Source organism: Gymnoscopelus braueri, assembly GCF_963280865.1.
Source record: "Gymnoscopelus braueri genome assembly, chromosome: 23".
In the NCBI taxonomy this organism is placed as follows: domain Eukaryota; kingdom Metazoa; phylum Chordata; class Actinopteri; order Myctophiformes; family Myctophidae; genus Gymnoscopelus; species Gymnoscopelus braueri.
Genome location: NC_137625.1, coordinates 33,460,044 through 33,481,890, shown reverse-complemented (window position 1 = coordinate 33,481,890; position 21,847 = coordinate 33,460,044). Strand labels below are relative to the sequence as shown.

The following is a 21,847-nucleotide window of genomic DNA, read 5'->3' as shown; positions in this document are numbered from 1 at the left end:
TAATATAAAGCTTCAGGTTTCTTACAGAAATACTTTTTCACCACAAAATGTATCTTTGTCATCAATGCCTGTGTAATCTCTCAAGAACAGATCCAGCTGCGCTTGGATCTGCCGGGAGCCGTGTTGACAACCCATGCACATTGGCTACAAGTGGGCGTGCCTTCAGATCAGGAAGCAGGCCGCGCTTTACCCAATCAAATGTAGTGGGCGGGATTTACATGTGTGCGGCTCGTTTCCCACTGGAAATAAACCGAAACTCATTTAACAATAGCGTCCTCGGAGCCGACAAAACCACAGAAAGTTAGTAACATGTTAACTTGCCCTTTCATCTTAGAAACAAGTGGGCTTATAACCAAAACGATCCATGTTCTTTGGGAGAAATGTTCCGTGGAGAAATATTGTTAGTGGGAATGAAAACATAGGCGCACCACCGGAAGTGGAGGGCTGAGGGCAGACCAAAACCCCGGTTTCCCGTGAGCATAGTACAGCTCAGCCCAGAGTCAAATGGACAAGTGAAGAACAGCAGAGGGCGCTGTTTTTGGGCGGTGAAACCGCCCCTATATGTGAGGTTTGGACATCGACATTCGCTGCACTGTGATTGACCACCATTGTACCCCCCCCACCCATTGCACCCCCCCAACCCTGCGCTGTGATTGGCCACCATTGTACCCCCCTAACCCTGCACCGTGATTGGCCAATCACAGTCTATTCAGGACTGTGATTGGCTAGTGAAACATGACACATGTGCATAGCCCTATAAATAGGACTATGCACTTAAAAAAAACACATTTATGTTTTTTTTTAAGTTAGGGGTGTACAATGGTTGGTCCACAATATTACTTTTCTTCCATCACTTCTTCCATCACTGTGATGACCACTGTGACCACACCGCCCACTTCACACTGGGTGTGATTTTTTATTTATTCCTTTTTATTTGACGATGGGTTCCCAGATTGGTGCCTGTGGAACACAGAAAGTGGCTTCAGTCTGGACCTTCTGATGGCAAAATACATATTGAAACCGCCTTCTCTTGTCGGTACACTCAGCAGGTGAAGAAAACTAGGATCAGTTGCTTAAGGCCAGTCCACACCAATGCAACTCCTTGCAACAAAACCGTTTGAACCCATTTAATCCGGGAACGCAGCTCTGTCATTTTAGATGTCTTTGGCTTCTCAAAAGTTGTCGCGATGCGACGCATTGTGAGCTTGTAGATCTGCTATTTTCATTGCCGATCACTTGCATAATAAGTACTTTTACTTTTGGTACTTTGTAAGTACATTCTGATGCCAATACTTTTGTACTTTTACTCAAGTAAATTTTTATTACCAGACTTTCACTTGTAACAGAGTTGCAGTATTGATACTTTTACTTAATTAGAAAATTAGAGTACTTTTCCCACCACCGCTGAGAATCCTCTGACCCTCCCCCCCTCCTTTCTTTGTAAATATACTGTATGATTCTACTGAGCTTTATTACAATACTGTTAATAATGGTGTTAATAAAGTATTCAATCAATCAAAGACCGGTTACAAAATGACATCCTTTCAACTGGAAAGAAATGGTGAAATAATGTTTATTGTATGACACAGATGTTCCACTGGGCATAGATCAACCTTAAGAGCCGTGATCTGCCTTACGTCATAACTCAACACACAGTAAAGTGCATATAACATACAGTATTTTGGCATTAAAATGATTCATATCAAACCACTCCGCGAATACAAAGGCCAGCTTTTATTCATCCGAATGGTAAATCATATTCCAAAGAAAGGGAGTCTTACTGCCGCGCCTCAGCCAAACGAGGCAAGCCCGGTGTGTGCAGTTGAAGAAGAGAATTCCCAAGAAAAAATCCCCAAAAGGTGGCACATCCAAAACTTCAAATAAACAACGTACTCACATTTCCACTTTCTTTATTGGCACGCACCAATAAATGAACGCTTACGCGTTTCGGCTATGAGCCGAAATATAGCCAAAGTGAAATGTGAGTACTTTGTCCTTTTTATTTGAAATTTTGGATGTGCTACCTTTCTCTGATTTTTTTTATTCCTACTTTTGATGTATACTGGATTTTGGGTCTAGCACTCCACTGAGAAAACCCATTGTTGATGCGCAACCTCTTTTTCTTATTTAGAGAATGACGTTTCGATGATACTTCCTCAGAGTCATCGATGAACAGAGGTGGAAAGTAACTAAGTACATTTACTTAAGTACTGTACTTAAGTACAATTTTGAGGTATTTGTACTTGAGTATGTCCAATTTCCAATACTTTTACTCCACTACATCTCGGATCCAAATATTGTACTTTTACTCCACTACAATTATTTGAAAACTTTAGTTGCTAGTTACTTTGTAGATTTAGATTATTATTACAAAACATACATTAACCACTTCAGTCCTATATATATTTTGGCCATTTGAAAATAGCCGATCTACAAGCTCACAATGCGTCGCGATGCGCCACATTGTGAGCTTGTAAATCTACTACTTTCAAAAGATTTTAATACATTTTGAATACTTGTGAAATGGGACATTCTGCATAATGAGTACTTTTACTTTTGGTACTTTAAGTACATTTTGATGTCAATACTTTTGTACTTTTACTCGAGAACATTTTGAATACCATACTTTTACTTGTAACAGAGTATTCGATGACTCTGAGGAAGATGCAGTAGCATCGAGGCTTTAATTGTCCAGTGTGTTCTCTTCTTCAACGGTAAATCATATTAATTTCAGGTTTTCTTAAACACATTCTTGAGCAGGTCATGACAGGCGAACATTCGGCAAAGATAAGAAGAACATTCAGTAAAAAAAATAGCCAAGCTTGTAGATCGGCTATTTCAGGTGGTTTGGTGAAGATGGGGCAAAACAAGGAGGGGAACAAGTACATACCCCTGGGGGACCCCGGTCAACAAGTGGTTAAAATCAATCTTCAAAATGTGCAATCTGGGGATTATGTCACAATTATTACATAATCGGCTGATGATCAGAATTATTTTTCAGATTAATTAATTTACGTAAGCGTCATAATCGCTTCCATGTAGAATTTATTTTCATACATTTTGAAACATTTTCAAAAATAGCAGAAATAGCAGATTTACAAGCTCGCGTTGTGAGCTTGTAGATCTGCCATTCTCAAAATCTTTTAAGGTATAACATTATTAAATAATGGCCTATTTTGGCCAGAGTACTGTACATTATTTATTTTCATTATTGGTACCGGTCATTGTCAGTCGTTTCTTCGTATATTTAAGTTGTTTGTCATATCTGTCTTGTGCAACCAATGAAAACGCTCCGCTCACATTTCACATGAACCAATCAAACACTCCACCCACATTTCATGGCATTACACAGTAAAACCCAGAGAGTGAATTCAACCACACAGGAACCCTAGTGTCAACTATTCTGGAGTGAACATTGGGTGAAAATAGTCAATCTACAAGCTCACAATGTGTAGCCAGAGTAGCTCAGCCTGAAGCCCAACTAGACTAATATCTCCGCTGGCCAAGGAGGGAGTCCCTCTTGGCGTGAGCGGTAAAGGTTTGGCTTATAGCTTCTTGAACCCTAGCATCCCTAATCTGCGGGGGAACATTGGCCGAATATATTTTCAGCTAAGAGATTTGGCGTAGAGAGGAGAAAAAAAGGGCACCAAGTACAAAGCCAATTCAGGTTTACTAAGTATAGAGGGTTTCAAGTGGTTAAGCCACACCCCAAACAGGAACTCTTAGGTCGGAATCTCGGGTGCTACACTCACCTCTTCAGACTCCACCTCACCCACTCACCTCTTCAGACTCCACCTAACCCCCTAGCACTCACCTCTTCAGACTCCACCTAACCCCCTAGCACTCAACTCTTCAGACTCCACCTCACCCCTAGCACTCAACTCTTCAGACTCCACCTCACCCCCTAGCACTCACCTCTTCAGACTCCACTTCACCCCCTAGCACTCACCTCTTCAGACTCCACCTCACCCCTAGCACTCAACTCTTCAGACTCCACCTCACCCCCTAGCACTCACCTCTTCAGACTCCACCTCACCCCTAGCACTCAACTCTTCAGACTCCACTTCACCCCCTAGCACTCACCTCTTCAGACTCCACCTCACCCCTAGCACTCAACTCTTCAGACTCCACCTAACCCCCTAGCACTCAACTCTTCAGACTCCACCTCACCCCTAGCACTCAACTCTTCAGACTCCACCTAACCCCCTAGCACTCAACTCTTCAGACTCCACCTCACCCCTAGCACTCAACTCTTCAGACTCCACCTAACCCCCTAGCACTCAACTCTTCAGACTCCACCTCACCCCCTAGCACTCACCTCTTCAGACTCCACTTCACCCCCTAGCACTCACCTCTTCAGACTCCACCTCACCCCTAGCACTCAACTCTTCAGACTCCACCTCACCCCCTAGCACTCACCTCTTCAGACTCCACCTCACCCCCTAGCACTCACCTCTTCAGACTCCACCACACCCCTAGCACTCAACTCTTCAGACTCCACCTCACCCCTAGCACTCAACTCTTCAGACTCCACCTCACCCCCTAGCACTCACCTCTTCAGACTCCACTTCACCCCCTAGCACTCACCTCTTCAGACTCCACCTCACCCCTAGCACTCAACTCTTCAGACTCCACTTCACCCACTCACCTCTTCAGGAATCTCGGGTGCTACACTCACCTCTTCAGACTCCACCTCACCCACTCACCTCTTCAGACTCCACCTAACCCCCTAGCACTCACCTCTTCAGACTCCACCTAACCCACTCACCTCTTCAGACTCCACCTCACCCACTCACCTCTTCAGACTCCACCTAACCCCCTAGCACTCACCTCTTCAGACTCCACCTAACCCCCTAGCACTCACCTCTTCAGACTCCACCTCACCCCCTAGCACTCAACTCTTCAGACTCCACTTCACCCACTCACCTCTTCAGGAATCTCGGGTGCTACACTCACCTCTTCAGACTCCACCTCACCCACTCACCTCTTCAGACTCCACCTAACCCCCTAGCACTCACCTCTTCAGACTCCACCTAACCCACTCACCTCTTCAGACTCCACCTCACCCACTCACCTCTTCAGACTCCACCTAACCCCCTAGCACTCACCTCTTCAGACTCCACCTAACCCCCTAGCACTCACCTCTTCAGACTCCACCTAACCCCCTAGCACTCAACTCTTCAGACTCCACCTCACCCCTAGCACTCAACTCTTCAGACTCCACCTCACCCCCTAGCACTCACCTCTTCAGACTCCACTTCACCCCCTAGCACTCACCTCTTCAGACTCCACCTCACCCCTAGCACTCAACTCTTCAGACTCCACCTCACCCCCTAGCACTCACCTCTTCAGACTCCACTTCACCCCCTAGCACTCACCTCTTCAGACTCCACCTCACCCCTAGCACTCAACTCTTCAGACTCCACCTAACCCCCTAGCACTCAACTCTTCAGACTCCACCTCACCCCTAGCACTCAACTCTTCAGACTCCACCTAACCCCCTAGCACTCAACTCTTCAGACTCCACCTCACCCCTAGCACTCAACTCTTCAGACTCCACCTAACCCCCTAGCACTCAACTCTTCAGACTCCACCTCACCCCCTAGCACTCACCTCTTCAGACTCCACTTCACCCCCTAGCACTCACCTCTTCAGACTCCACCTCACCCCCTAGCACTCACCTCTTCAGACTCCACCTCACCCCTAGCACTCAACTCTTCAGACTCCACCTCACCCCCTAGCACTCACCTCTTCAGACTCCACCTCACCCCCTAGCACTCACCTCTTCAGACTCCACCTCACCCCTAGCACTCAACTCTTCAGACTCCACCTCACCCCCTAGCACTCACCTCTTCAGACTCCACCTCACCCCTAGCACTCACCTCTTCAGACTCCACCTCACCCCCTAGCACTCAACTCTTCAGACTCCACCTCACCCCCTAGCACTCACCTCTTCAGACTCCACCTCACCCCCTAGTGCTCACCTCTTCAGACTCCACCTCACCCCCTAGCACTCACCTCTTCAGACTCCACCTCACCCCCTAGTGCTCACCTCTTCAGACTCCACCTCACCCCCTAGTACTCACCTCTTCTGACTCCACCTCACCCCCTAGCACTCAACTCTTCAGTCTCCACCTCACCCCCTAGTACTCAACTCTTCTGACTCCACCTCACCCCCTAGCACTCAACTCTTCAGACTCCACCTCACCCCCTAGTACTCACCTCTTCAGACTCCACCTCACCCCCTAGTACTCACCTCTTCTGACTCCACCTCACCCCCTAGCACTCACCTCTTCAGACTCCACCTCACCCCCTAGCACTCACCTCTTCAGACTCCACCTCACATCCTAGCACTCAACTCTTCAGACTCCACCTCACACTCAACTCTTCAGACTCCACCTCACCCCCTAGCACTCAACTCTTCAGACTCCACCTCACACCCTAGCACTCAACTCTTCAGACTCCACCTCACACCCTAGCACTCAACTCTTCAGACTCCACCTCACACCCTAGCACTCACCTCTTCAGACTCCACCTCACACCCTAGCACTCAACTCTTCAGACTCCACCTCACACCCTAGCACTCAACTCTTCAGACTCCACCTCACACCCTAGCACTCAACTCTTCAGACTCCACCTCACACCCTAGCACTCAACTCTTCAGACTCCACCTCACACCCTAGGACTCTTTATTCCTTGCATCACTTCTTGTTGCCTGTTTTAATAGATAATACTATGCAAATCGTTGCTGTCAAGTAGAAACCTCTTATCTCCATATTTTAACTTTCGTAAATTAACGCCCTACTTGATCATACTACAGCGTCACACACAAGCATCAAAAGTAGCAGATCTACAAGCTTGTCGATCTACAACTTTTGCTGTTTTTCAATTTGAAGTAACAGTTTTGGACATATGAGATTTCCACCCGACAGACACGAAATGTATGTTGGTCACTTGTTTGTTTGATTGATTGATTGATTGATTGAATACTTTATTTGACAGAAATGCAAACAGCACGAGCACAGTCAAACACTTGGTCTAAAAGGATAGCATATTCACATATGTTATTTAGATAGACATACATACACGGTTTGCTTGACTACAAATGCAAAGTATATCATATAGATACAGTAGCATATAAGTTTGATGTTGGTAATCTAGTTATTTTGTAGCACATTGCTTTCTTTTAACTCTGTTTACCATTTACCCGTAAGGCAACTCTCCACCGCGCCGACGTCGGCCGCGGAAGGCGTTGGAAAGCGTCTGCTGCCGAAAATCAGTTGTAGATGTTGCCGTGCTGTCGGGTCGGGACTTGAAGGACAGCGTCGGACGCCGACCGAAGATGCTCGGTCGGGTCCCGAAAGCTAGAGCCCGTCGATAGCCACGGGGTGGTTAAGAGGAAAGAGAGAGGGGGGGGGTAAAGGCTCCGTAGAGTACACCTCTCGTCGGCTACTGGTGCAGAAGCAAGCCTAAAAATATATTTGAATACTGTATTATATTATATACTATATTTAATAAATACCCTTTTCTTTGTGGTTTTCGAAAATGTTTTGACACAGAATCAAATGTTTCATGATAATGATTCAGTAGGAGCCTGGACGGCTTGGTTCCAGGCTTAAAGTAATTCATATAAATATTTAAATGAATGGGCTTTCGATCTGTGGAACCACAAAATGGCCACCCACTGCTATGTCCTATAGGAAACAAAGTTTTAAACTAGCAGGTGTAGAAGTGGATTTACAGTCGTGATTGGACAGCTGATAAAAAAGCAGTCCAGGTTATAAGCTCATTTCTCAAAAAAAATTAAAGGCTACACTACAGTATATATATATTCAACTTTAAAAAGCGCTCCATTCGGCCAGAAAAGGCACTCGGATGAGCGCCTTCTAAAAGCCGCCGGAATGCGGTCGCAGTTTTGGTCATTTCTCATAGAGTTTAATGTAAAAAAGCGGTACCCATTGTTATTTAAAGGACCATAGCGTGAACGCTACCGAAAGGGACATTGACTGCTCAAAAAAGGAAGCTTATGGTCTGCAGCGTCATTGGCTCGCTGCTGCAGCACGTGCGACGTAACTTAAACTTGAGTCGGATGTTTGTGTGTATGTCACTCTGTCTGCAAGTCTGTCCACAAGGGGGCGTTACTGCAATGTGTTATCTACTGATACCAGTCATTTGGGGATCAGTTGCTAACCCCTACTAGTGAAATTGAACTACAACGCCACAGGCACGAGCTTGTAACCACTTTAAGCCTACATCCCTATTTTGGGCATGTCATTAGAGGCAAAGATTGTCTAAATGTTTCAAAGAGTTTCTAAAAAAAAAAGATGTTGAAGCTATTTTCAAATGTATTTATTTACTTTGGAGGGGGGGGGGGGGGGGGGAAACATCATCATCATTTATATTATTGAATAATAATTAATTGGTTTAAAGGCAAAACTGGTAGCTTTTTTTGTTCTACCCTGAAATGGTTCAAAGGACTGGAGGAGTGGTCTACACCTGCTCTCTACGATGAAACAACTGGACATTCGACTGAGGCAATACTGTGTCTGGGATGAGAAGAAGGGACAAACAAAACGTGTTTGCACAATGAACGCATACGTACATGAAACAATGTTCTCCGCTGCATCTTAAGTCTTGATCTGAATCCAGAGTGTACTTAAGCAGATCAAGTGACAAAACACACATTTGTAGGGTCTATTTTTATACTTTCAAAGTTAAATTAAAGGTAAGGTAAGTGATCATTTTTGGTTAAAACAAAAAGGTAACAACATTTCAGCCAACCAGGAGAGACCCATTTATCAGCTTAATTTTTAGTGTCATCACTTCCAATTTCACTTGTTTAGTCTGTATCCTGTCTGAGTTCTCTATCCTGATTGGATAAAATGTGTATCCCAACCTGAAAATGCATTTTCTGTTTAATAAAGAGCTGGAGAGACATGGAGACTCCTGTTACTGATCAACAGACTCTATAGCTATAGTACTATGAGAATATAGAGCTATTTTACTTCAAAATCACTTACCCTATCTTTAACATTAAATTGACATTCAGGATTTTACTGTGCGGTAAGCCTCCGTTCCTAACCGAAAGAAACAAAAAGACATTAACGCCCAGAAAAGTAAAAGGCATTTCTTAAAAAACACATTCGCTACGCACACACCCACTTACACAAGCACGATAGCAGATGCTCACTGGAGCGTGTCGATTTGTTTTCGTTTTTTTAAGACCAAGAAGACATCGAAAGCAATTGTGTTGCTGCAAAACAAATACAAATTATAATTACACAGTAGCAACGCAAACACACAGTATTCCTTTGTCAGTCAGTCAAACAATGGCTGACTTGTTCACAGCCAGTACAGCTTCACAAATGTCAGTGACTCGCTGACACGCGCGCACAAACGCACACCTAGAGGAACTTATTTTTTTAACGTTTATTTTTTATTTTTAAGAAGGGCGGTTTTCCAATCAGCCAGATAATAAGTCAGATACTGGATACTTGCACCCATTACATCCGATGATCGTCCAGGGGAGCGACCGACCGACCGACACTGGTGGGCCGTTTCATGGACATTTCTCATAGTTCTTTGGCTAAACAGAGTATACAATCTGAACTTCTGTAGGCAAAGAGAAACTCAAGCTTCTTCAGCCCACGACCGCACACAGACACGTCCCCGTGCAGGGCACAAACCCCTGCCCAGCAATCTTCTCAAGAGAGTCACCCACACATCTGTGAGGGGGAAGGAGGACCAGCCCCCCACCCACACCCACCCACCAGGCATCTGCTGACTGATAACTGCCTGAATTCACCTGCGTGACGTTTTTCAAAATCGCCGACACCCTGACGTGGAAAATACAGAATCCACCTGTCCCATCGACGTCCGACGGTGGCCTTTTTTAGATGACAAGAAAGCCGAGGTCCAATCGCGTACGCTGTAGGAGAAGGTCAGCTCGACGTCCAATCACATACGGAGGACGAGGGGAAGGGGGGCGGGTCCTTGGGAAAACGGAGAAGACGTGTGGTGCGTGAATCTTATCTTCCAGTCAAGTTCAAAAGGGGCGGGTTGTCGTCGATACCTATAGCCCCCGCATACCCCCCCCCCCTATGTGGGGGTGCTGTCGGTGGAGCGGGGGTCCGCCTAGTGCTCTGGGCTGCCTGGAGGTTTGGCGGTGGACGTGAGGATCTTCATGTACTGGGTGAAGATGGCCTCGAACGCCTCGTCTCGGTGGATCATGGCGCCAAACACCAGCGGCTGAGGACACAGAGAATACGACAGTTACGTATTGTCACCTTCTTAAAATAATGGCCTATGTCAAGTTTTTCATAAAACTGAAAATAACTGAAAACTATATGATATTTCTTAATTATTTCACACAAAAAAGTTTATAACAATATATGGCTATTGACGTACAAATAACGCTGTCTGTCAGTTATGTAACAACATAAGAGGATTAAATGACTTAGGCCAATTTGTGTTTTGACTTAGGCAATTGTAAACCTGACTTTTTGCTAAATTGTTTGTGGAGTAACTGACTTACTCCAAATTTAGGCAATTTGTCTGGCCTAAGTCGCAAGACAATGTGACTTAGGCCAAGAACAATTGTCACATTTTATGTCACTGTTGAGTTGACATAGGCCAATATACTACTGGGGTGGGAACAGCATGATCTTTTCAATAAGGATTTAGGCGATTTTACGAAGAAGAGCTGATTTAGGGAACAAATTACTTAGCCCATACATTATTTCAGCAAGGTGACGGTATGTAACTACGGTTATATGAATCCCGAATGACTGCCAGAGGCGGTACTTAAAGCGCTGAATATTCAGCGCTTTAAGCACCGCCTCCGGCGGTCAGCAGGGATGGAATAGAACACACGACTTCTAAAGCCATAATACGTCACTTTTAATGAAACACAAGAGTGAAGATCAAAGTAAAACTTGCTCTGTAATAATTTTGTAAGGGGGGGGGGTATTTTCTGGAACGCAGGGGAGGAAAATTGCTTCTACAGCTTCACCCAGGAGATTGCTGCTCAGATGGCTCTGATATATACGCGTAGATACCACATTGGCTGCTGCTGCTCATTGGAGCGATGCCTCAATGCGGCCGCCATATTGGCAGGGGCAGGTCTGTGTCTTCTATTGCATATAATGTATGGCCCATGTATATCTATTGGAGCAGGAGGCCTCTCCACATTAACAAGTTATCATAACTCACTGATTTATTTTCCGGTTAAGAATCAAGCGTTTGTTATGAAAATGTGTGTTTTCTTACGTAAATAGTAAGAGTAATGATGATTATAAACAGAAAAACGTTTTAATCTCAGGTACTTAAGTTTAGTCTAACTTAACCCATTAAGACCTGGTACGCATCTGTGTCATTTCTTTAGGCTATTCAAAAACAGCAGATATACAAGCTCATAGCGCGGCACCAAGTGCCACGCTATGAGCTTGTAAATCTGCTATTTTTGAAAAATCTTGAAAAAAATAAATAAAAAAACATTCCAAAAACTGCTAGGATTTTGATTTTTTTAAAGAATCGCCTCAGGTCTTAATGGGTTAAGTTGAGTCTACATATTTATGTCTATGGGTCTCTCTATCCACTCAGCCATATTTGTACCTCTGAGAGTGTACGAATGTGTTACATGTGTACACTCACAGAGGTTAATGAACCCTGAGGATATCACAGTGTAGTTCTAGTGTGTGCTGCTCCGTACCTTCTGTGTGGAGGGCGTGGCTATGGAGATGCCCATCCCACTACCTGGCAGAACGGACAGCACCTTGTACTGGAAGGACACACGGAAACACAAGAGGCTCAATACCAGTAATAATAATAGAAATGATAATAATCATCTTTATTGTCCCCTCCAGGGAAAGTCATCTTCACAGTATGTTCAACAGAAAAACACATTAAACCAAGCCAAGACAATGCATGAGGTCCCCACTATACACAAAAACCAGCGAGGCAGTTTGTTTAATGCCGCAATGGCTGAAAGGACAAATGTGAATGGGAAAAACTCTGCCATCTTCATCCAAATGGCACAAGTTCAAAGTGACAATGTAAGGGATGATTAATGTCACTTGCTATTTTGAGTGCTAAGAGTGTGATGGCCTTATTGTTCATATCAGAAAGTGTTGGTGTGGGAAGTCCGATAATCTTGGAGGCAATCCACACACACACACACACACACACACACACACACACACACACACACACACACACACACACACACACACACACACACACACACACACACACACACACACACACACACACACACACACACACACAATACAACCTGGAGTATTCATTTAACTCTGACACTTAAAATAATAATTTAGGCCTGGTAGCTATTGTTTTGGTTTCAGCTTGTCTTGTTATGGTTCTTATACCGCAACCAGTATAACTATGATCTGGTCCCTGTGCTTGTCGTTGGCAGAACTACCGTACCACCGACCTGTGTCAGACTGTGTGTCTAACATGCTTTTCCCCATGATATCATGTACATTAAACTTAAAGCTTATCTCCTTTACGGTGCCACCTCCAAAGTTCTCAAGAAACTTCAATATGTGCAAAACTTGGCTGCCCGCCTCCTCACCAGAACCCAATCCAGAGACCACATCACCCCAGTCCTCCACGACCTTCACTGGCTCCCGATAAAACACAGAATCAATTTTAAAAAACTGATCCGTTGGGGTGGCATTTGGGTGGCATTAAATGCCAAAATGGCCGCTGCGTGAATATAGTCAATACACTTTGTTGTAACTTACAAGTGATATTTACAGTTTTTGGTTAAAAGGTTAAAGCTCTATATTAGGTTCGTAATCATTGCTATAGACTAGTACAGAAGTCCTGATGTCACTCGTCCCCTGGTTCGTAAAGTAATTTAGCTATGGAGAATAACATTGGGTCATCTTAGAATCGTCTCATATAAGAATTGTGGTCCAAAAATAAACAAACTGTCTCTGCGATATTGTCAGGGAGGTGGCTCTGTATCGTTTATGATAGTCAGTCACTCATAGTTGAAACAGTCTGTTTCTGGCGAAAATTTTACTAATTCGTCGTAAGTAACATTAGCGTTTTCTCACCGTCAATTGATGCTTTATATCCATATGAGTAAAACCGCCGGGGTCATTTATTTATTTTTGGAACACAGTTCTTATTTGACGCGATATTAAACACGTCTATGGGAATTCAGAACGGGGAGGGAAAAACCGCGACCCAGGTAGGATGTGTAAATTACGTCAGACTTCGGTGCTCTATAGACTGTTTGTTCAGTAACAGGAGTCTCCCCGTCTCTCCAGCTCTTTAATAAACAAAAAACAAATGTTCAGGTGGGTTACCAAATTCAGCCAATCAGGAGGGGGTACCACTTTATCAGCTTCCGTTTTTATAGTATTCCAGTTCCAATTGTGTTGTGCTCATTTCTTTGTGTCATCACTTTCAAATTCAACTGTTTATCCTGTATCCTGTGTGAGTTCTCTCTCCTGATTGGATAAAATTGTTATCCGCACCTGAAAATGCCTTACCTTCTGTATGTCTGTGATGTCTATCAGCTTGATGACAGTATTCTTACCTTCTGTATGTCTGTGATGTCTATCGGCTTGATGACTGTATTCTTACCTTCTGTATGTCTGTGATGTCTATCGGCTTGATGACTGTATTCTTACCTTCTGTATGTCTGTGATGTCTATCAGCTTGATGACTGTATTCTTACCTTCTGTATGTCTGTGATGTCTATCGGCTTGATGACTGTATTCTTACCTTCTGTATGTCTGTGATGTCTATCAGCTTGATGACTTTATTCTTCTTGGAGGCGTTGGACCTGGAACTAGAGCTCTCAAAGCACAGGGAACTGAGAGAGAGAAAGAGAGCAATTGAGGAATGAGAGAGAATAGAGAACCAAAATATTCTGTGATATTTTATCAGTCATACCAATCACCTCATTGAAATAGTTGAAGTTGGAGAGAGGGAGAGAGAGAGAGAGAGAGAGAGAGAGAGAGAGAGAGAGAGAGAGAAGCAACGTGTTTACCTCTCTGTGACGTACAGAATTCCATTTCTAATGTAGTCTGTAGGCATCTTTCTGTCTCTGTTGATCAGACAACACCTCCAGCCGTTCTCACACACTGAGGACAAAACATACATAATTGTTAACACACTGAGGACAAGACACACACTAACACACCAAGGACAAACACACACGTTCCAATAAGGGGCCGTGTCTGTCGTGTCTGTCACTTGATTTTATTATTACCTTAATAAACATTGTACTATATGCTTCCAGTCGCTAGTTTAAAGTCTTCTTTCAATCACCATGATATGCGTTTTGGTAAATTATGGTCCCATTTATTTTAAAATTGATGATAAAGTAGGGTATGCTGTAGGAGGGGCGTGGCTACCTTGTGATGATTTGGTTGACAAGCTACACAACCAATAGCATTAATTCCCCACCCCTACTCTGGTCCCAACCAATAGCATTCATTTTCGAGTAAATCTTTCGGACCGGATATAGAAATATGGCGGATTTGAAATGGCTGAATAATCATATTAGAAGGACCCCCAGTTTGGGAACCACAGTTCTATGTGGATATGTCCCCTTGCATAACCTTCAACTAGTGAAAATGGAAGTTGGAAACGCACCCAAGACACCTGCACAATGCGCTTTACACCATGGCAATGAATGTGTTAAAAACTAACACAGGATTTAGCTGCAGCCTTCTTTTAGGTAGTGGGCTAGCCGGAGTGAATGGTCTCACCCGCCAGAGGGCGCTCTGTCTCCGGCAGGTTGAAGATCTCGTGGAAGGCTCCCTTCTTGGTGCTGTGGAAGCGACCCGTCTCCTCTTCTCTGCTCAGCCCTAAGGGCACGGCCGCTATGCTGCTCCTGGAGGCCACCAGAGGCTGGACCTGGTGAGGAGAAGGTGGTGGAGGAGAGGGAGGTGAGAGGGTGACAGGGAGGGTGGGGAGGAACAAAGGATTGAGGGGAGAAATGAAGAGAGAGAAATGTGTTTAACAGTGAGATGGTTCTGAACACCATGCACTAAGACTGGGCAATTAAGCCAAAATACTGTTTGTTTTAAAACCCACATTAACCAACTTAGTCTTGCTCGTGTAGGTCAATACAATAATTTGTATACAAATACATTTTACATACAATACATTTTTTAAAAATGTCTTATATATCAACGAATCGACACGATACATTTCAAATATATTTTTTATTTTATAATAAACTAAAAGATTTAGTCTGAACTATACACCTTCAGTGCACAATGGTGGCGTGCGATAATAGAACATCTACAAGTGTAGTGTGAGCTTGTAGATTTGCTATTTTCACACACAAAAATTCAATAATTGATTAATCGTAATCGAGCCAAAGGTTTAACTGGTTAATCAACACAAAGTAACCCCAACGTACCAAGACCTACCGTCCGACACAAGAGTTGAACTAATACTCAGGATCTTGATGTGCACCACACTAATCACACTACACCACACTAATCACAATTGTATTTCACCTCAAACTTCCTCGATGTACCACAAATTATTTTGGGCAACATCGTGTCTAAAGTTTGGGCTACTTGGTGGTAATTTGTGGCGGTAGTGCATTGTAACGTACTGTAGCGGCTACTTTTTTGTTTTTCTTTTAGCATTTGGGATAACAGTGGTACCTTAGGTACTCAATATATCATCCAAACATCACTTCATGTACTTTCTTAACCCATTTAGACCTGAGGCCGATTCTAAAAACGTCTTCTAAAACCTATAACCTTTTCTGAAAACGTTCAAATTCTTACTAAAAATAAAAAATAAAAAATTATGTTACTATATTATAGCAACAACTAATGAGACACAGAGGTGGCATCCGGATTGAAAGGTATAACAACGTATAGGTAGCAACAGGTCTCAATGGGATAGTTCACCCAAAACATAACTTTTTCTATCGATGTGATGCCCCATGGAGACTTGAATTCATGGATATTTTTTTTGCTTTTGTCGCATTCCTAAGCCAATAATTTGATGACCAGCGAACCGGTAGGCAGCGGTTCCGGTAGGAGACACAAAGGAGACTCTTCGTGTCTCCTACCGGTCATCAAATTATTGGCTTAGGAATGCGACAAAAACAAAAAAATATCCATGAATTCAAGTCTCCAAGGGGTGACTTATCGATAGAAAAAAAAATCCTTTTGGGGGTGAACTATCCCTTTAATTTGAGTATAGCCTTGCAAATGCATCTCCGATGCAGGCGAGGGGGGGCTGGTGGTGGCATCGTGCAAAGCAGAGATCACTCATTTGTTTAGCAAACGCACTGTATTCGTTTCAGCATAACACAGTTTAGCCGGATTTGTCGGTTAGTTTTGACGCCGATATGTGGACAAAACCTGTCTGAAAGCTGGTTGCGTGCGTGTGTGTGTGTGTGTGTGTGTGTGTGTGTGTGTGTGTGTGTGTGTGTGTGTGTGTGTGTGTGTGTGTGTGGTTTAGTGGATTAGTGTCAACCGGGGTCCGAGTGCAGATTGTCTGTGAAGCTGCCATGCCGTTCAGCACAGGGACACAAGAAGAGTGGGCACTGAGGAAGAGTCGGCACCTCGATGTAAGATTGGCTATTTTGTCCTAAATGTTAAAAGATAAAACATTTGAAAAGTGGTCTACTCTTAAGTAATGTAAAGTATACATGATGTGAACATGGACGGTACATCATTATCAGACTTAAATGCTACCCCCAAAATGATATGTATTTGGCCGCGGACCCCCATCTGAAAATATTTCGTTCCAGGGAACCCCAGAAGCAAAGATTTGAGTCACAAATGTTCGCTTAAAAAATATGTATTCAAAGATTTGCACAAATGTTCAAGATTTTTCAAAAATAGCAGATCTACAAGCTTGTAGATCTACTATTTTTGAATAGCCAAAGTATAAAATAATGGTTAAAGTGGTTGCTTTCCCGGTCTTAATGGGTTAAGACAGTTTTCCCTAATATTTTATTATTTAACATTTTGGACAAAAAAAGGCCAATTTTACATGGAGGTGCCCACGCCTCCTTAGTGCCCACTCTTCCTGTCACCCAGCAGAGTGCCCTAACCCACCCACCGTGCACCCATGCTCAGCCCAGTTGGAAGCCATTCATGTACACTTAATCTGACTGAAGTCTCCTGGCTGGGTCCTCATTTTTTGGGCGGTGTAGCCGCCCCTATAAGTGGGGTTGGGACACCTCATTAGTACACCCTTCGCTGTACTGTGATTGGCTCATAATTAGTACACCCCTAGCATTAGTACACCCCTAGCTGTACTGCGATTGGCTGACTTTATTGGCTGACTCTATTCAGCACTGTGATTGGCTAGCGAGACACATGATGAAACTAATAACCTATATATAGGACTATGCACTTGAGCTTCCATCACTGTGATGACCACTGTGATGACCACACCGCCCACTTCACACTGGGTGTGATTTTTTAATTTATATTTAAACCTTCTTATGACGTCAGCAATTACATTTAGATATCGTCGCGGTCGGGGCAGAAACCTCTTATCTCCATATTCTAACTTTTTGTGTTTTTGTTTTTGTAAATTAACGCCCTACTTGATCATACTACGGCGTCACACGAAAGCATCAAAAGTAAGCAGATCCATTTTGTGACCATAGAAACAAATCACTTTTTACACCGTAGTTGTCATTCACTGCCAAAGTAAATAAAGAAATAAAGCCCAGACTGCCAGCGATTTTTTGTTTTCCTTACCTATCCTATATATATATCTCCCAATCGTTGCTAATTCACTGTGCTTCCGCGGAACAACAAAATGTCATCGTGACCCCCCGTTCGTTTGTTATAGGCCGTTGAATATAGCATGTCTCGCCAAAAAAAAGAGTAAAACCAGGGAGGCGAGATACAGGCGTTTTTTCTAGGTCGATTAACAAGGAAGTGAACGGTGTGTCACTGAGGATGAAATTGTCACTCATGTGTTAGCGAAGAGCGCCATCTAGTGGGGGAAAAAAAACACAGCAGGCTTCAAAAGACGTCTTTGGCGGTCTGGGCTTATGATTTACAAACATCCAAAGACGTCGTTGGCAGGGAACAGAAAGAGAGAGATAGGCAATGACACCTGTACCATGTTATATGCTATGTCGAAACACTGAATAAATTATCAGACCTAAACATAGGCAACAGAATTTTCAGCTATGTTTTTTTTTGGTGAAGGATTGGGCGATGTTTATGAAAACAGTCTAATGTTTAGATGACTGACGTTTAGCCACTCGAAACCCTAGCATCCCTATTCTGGGCCGAACATTTTGCTACAAAGTTCAAAACGTGGTGCAAGGCAGTGCCTGAGCTTGTAAGATCTGATATTTTCGCCGAAGGCATTTGATGTACAGCGAAAACAGGAGGAGCCCTAGTATTGAGCCCTGAGGGACTCCGGTCAACTAAGTATATACAGGGCTTAAAGGTGCTGTAAGTGATATCTGTTTGGTTGAACAATTTGTTTGGTTAAAACGTTAAACATCTAATATTCTCATAGTAATCATCGTTGCAGTTTGTTCAGTAACAGGGGTCTCACCATCTCTCCATCTCTTCAATAAACAGAAAATACTCTCTCAGGTGGGACACCAATTTAATGAAATTTGTGTCCCATACTGAAAATGTATTTTCTGATTATTAAAGAGCTGGAGAGACGAGAGGGAGACTCCTGTTACTGAGCAAACACTCTATAGCAATGATTGCTATGGGCACATTAGAGCTATTTAACACTTATTTTAACAAAATAAATATCACTTATACTCCCTTTAAGAGGTTAAGGGGGTGATTCTACTAGAGCTACTCAGTAAAATACTGGGGTTTAAATTATCGCAGCACTCAGCCATTTTCTACAGTGTGTCAGTGACAAAATGGATTCAAAATGTCTGACGTATCGTGGAATTTGTATTTCTGATCATTTGAACAAAGGCTGATGATGGTGTCACCACTGTGTTGAAAAACAAACAAACAGTGAAACGTCAAATTTACAGACATTTGAATCCATTCCATGTCACCAACAAGCCAAGTCACTCCCATGAGGTGTGTGTCTCTCTCACATACACACACACGCACACGCACACACACACACACACACACACACACACACACACTCAGCCACTAGCAGTGTGACAGACTCATTGGCATCCATACCTTCTCGCCAGACAGCTGAGAGAGAGGAAAATGACAGGATAACGTGATTCATACCGTGACAAATCACACACACACACACACAGCATACATACCTCATGAAGCCCGGTTTGTGCTCGGTCGCACGACGGCATCGCGGCGCCAAAAACAGCCGACGCATAGTGACCTTGTAGATCGGCTATCTTCGGCGTGCGCGAACACCGTCGTTATGACAGAGCACAAATCAAGCGTAACACGTATACTGTACAGACAGTGAAATATAACACATGATATGGGGTTTGAGGCATTCATTTCACACTTTATTTTTTTGTTATTCCAATCAGAGAATCTGCTATCATGTAACCTCAGTAGTAGCATTTTAGAGAGTTGAACTACTCCTAGGTGGGCGCAATAGTCACTTATGTCCACTAGATGGCACTTGTGTTCACTCATTCGACCTAAAAACAACCCCAATGTAATGTTTTTTTATACTAGCATGAAATACCTGTATGCGCATTTGAGTGAGTGAGTGAGTGAGTGAGTAGATGCACGCGTGCTTGCATGTGTGCGTGTAACAAAACTGAAAAAAGTGAGTCTGTGTGTGTGTGTGTGTGTGTGTGTGTGTGTGTGTGTGTGTGTGTGTGTGTGTGTGTGTGTGTGTGTGTGTGTGTGTGTGTGTGTGTGTGTGTGTGTGTGTGTGTGTGTGTGCGTGTGTGTGTGTGTGTGTGCGTGTGTACGTGCGTGTACGTGCGTGTATGTGTGTCATGTACCCGTCGCGCCACCAGGGCGTTGGTCCTCTCTTTGAGCTGGGGGTCGGTGGGCAGGCTGTGCCACACTATGCTGGGGGTGTCATACTTATCTCTGAGCTTAGGACAGCTCTTAAACAGGAAGTCTATGATGAAGAACTTTATACCTGCATACAGGCCTAGAGGGAGGTAGGGAGGGAGAGACAGAGAGACAGACAGACAGAAAGAGATGGAGAGAGAGAGACACACTTCACTTTAAATTTCTTTATTTTCAGTCACAACACACAGATACCCAGGTCCATATACAAAAGAAAAACACTACGTAACACAATAAAACTATACTACAGTAATTAAACCCATGATATATTAAAATGGAGCATCTCTCTGTGCATATGTACAGTAATGTGTGTGCTAGCATCCGTCAAGAGGGGGGAGGCTGAGACACACACAGACAGACAGACAGACAGACAGACAGACAGACAGACAGACAGACAGACAGACAGACAGAGAGACACAAAGCAGGCATCGGAAAAGTGGTGGCTCAATAAACGCAGCCACAGTGAAATGTAATTCTCTCTCCTTGCCTGGAGCTCTATTCAATACCTGCCACTGATTAACTACATGAACCCTGCTGGTTCTATTTCGGGCAAATTGTGGAGTAGGCGTGTTTGTAAAAAAAAAAAAGAAATGTGAGCTTAAGGTCTTTTGTACACTCAGTGAGCCTGATGCAGATCTGATTATCACCCCTAGCTTCATCCTAGACATTTGTAAAGAAAAAGTGCTTTTATATCCACCACAGCGACACACAGTATATACAATGTAGGCATTTAGCAGACGCTCTTTAACCAGAGGGACTTACAATAAGCAAGCTAAACACATACATCAAGTGTAGCTCTAGAGACAGTGTAGTGCCTCAGTAATCTATATCACAGGTAAACCAGGAACCTACTGTATAGCATCAGTCTAAACAATATACTATCAAAAATAACAATATGTACATTGAAACTACAGGATACCAGGTAAACAATGAACCTGTCTAATCTGTCTAAATAACATGCCATCTGATTTAAACTTTCAAGTAACAAAAATGTAAGAACAAATGACCCTTAGCACTCGACTAGGTCAAGTGCTCAAGTGTGAGAGTGTGTGTGTGTGTGTGTGTCTCTCTCACCCATCATGAAGCCCAGTAGTTTGTAGGGCATGACACAGGAAGTGATGAAAGCGAGCCACAGTCCCACATACAACTTCTGTGTATACTCTGGTTGGACCCACATGAACAGACTGGCGCGCACACACACACACACACACACACACACACACACACACACACACACACACACACACACACACACACACACACACACACACACACACACACACACACACACACACACACACACACGCACGCACACACGCACGCACACATGCACACAAATACACACGTACGTGAGGAAAAAAACATCTTATCGGTAACACTTGCTATACATTCCATTTCTATAATGCTTTATAAACATACGTATAATGCATTATTACGTTGCTGTCGGGGCAGAAACCTCTTATCTCCATATTTTGACGCCCTACTACAGCGTCACACAAAAGCATCAAAAGTAGCAGATCTACAAGCTCGAAACGTGGCGCGAAGCGACACGTTTTGAACTTGTAGATCTGCTACTTTTGATGTTTTTAAATTTGAATGCTGAAAAGTAACAGTTTTGGATCAATTTGATAATGAGACCTTTAAACTATTTGACTTACTTCTTGATCTTCTCCAAAACATCTGACATCTTACCAAAGAGGTTCTGGAAGAGAAGAGGAAGAGGAAAGACACACCATTATGAATGAATGCTGAACAGCCATTCTATTCATAGGTTCCTGGTTCAATCCCCGGCTCTCCCCCTGGGTTAGTGTCGAAGTGTCCTTGAGCAAGACACTGAACCCCTAGCTGCTCTCAATGAGCAGGTTGGTGCCTTG

At 43.6% G+C, this 21,847-nt stretch overlaps 1 protein-coding gene across 1 annotated transcript in view; it reads right to left on the bottom strand.

Annotated features, from left to right (window-relative positions):
- Window positions 1–6,916: 6,916 nt before the first annotated feature.
- LOC308079271 (GRAM domain-containing protein 4-like) overlaps window positions 6,917–21,847 on the bottom strand; it is a 72,781-nt gene continuing 57,850 nt past the window's right edge. The window contains exons 12-19 of the mRNA XM_080420658.1: window positions 21,632–21,675; window positions 21,048–21,157; window positions 19,901–20,055; window positions 14,751–14,898; window positions 14,027–14,120; window positions 13,759–13,849; window positions 11,711–11,779; window positions 6,917–10,248 (exon numbers count right to left, since the gene is read on the bottom strand). Of these exons, the coding sequence (XP_080276784.1) occupies window positions 10,135–10,248; window positions 11,711–11,779; window positions 13,759–13,849; window positions 14,027–14,120; window positions 14,751–14,898; window positions 19,901–20,055; window positions 21,048–21,157; window positions 21,632–21,675 (825 nt within the window). The 3' untranslated portion in view covers window positions 6,917–10,134. The remainder of the gene's footprint in view (window positions 10,249–11,710; window positions 11,780–13,758; window positions 13,850–14,026; window positions 14,121–14,750; window positions 14,899–19,900; window positions 20,056–21,047; window positions 21,158–21,631; window positions 21,676–21,847) is intronic.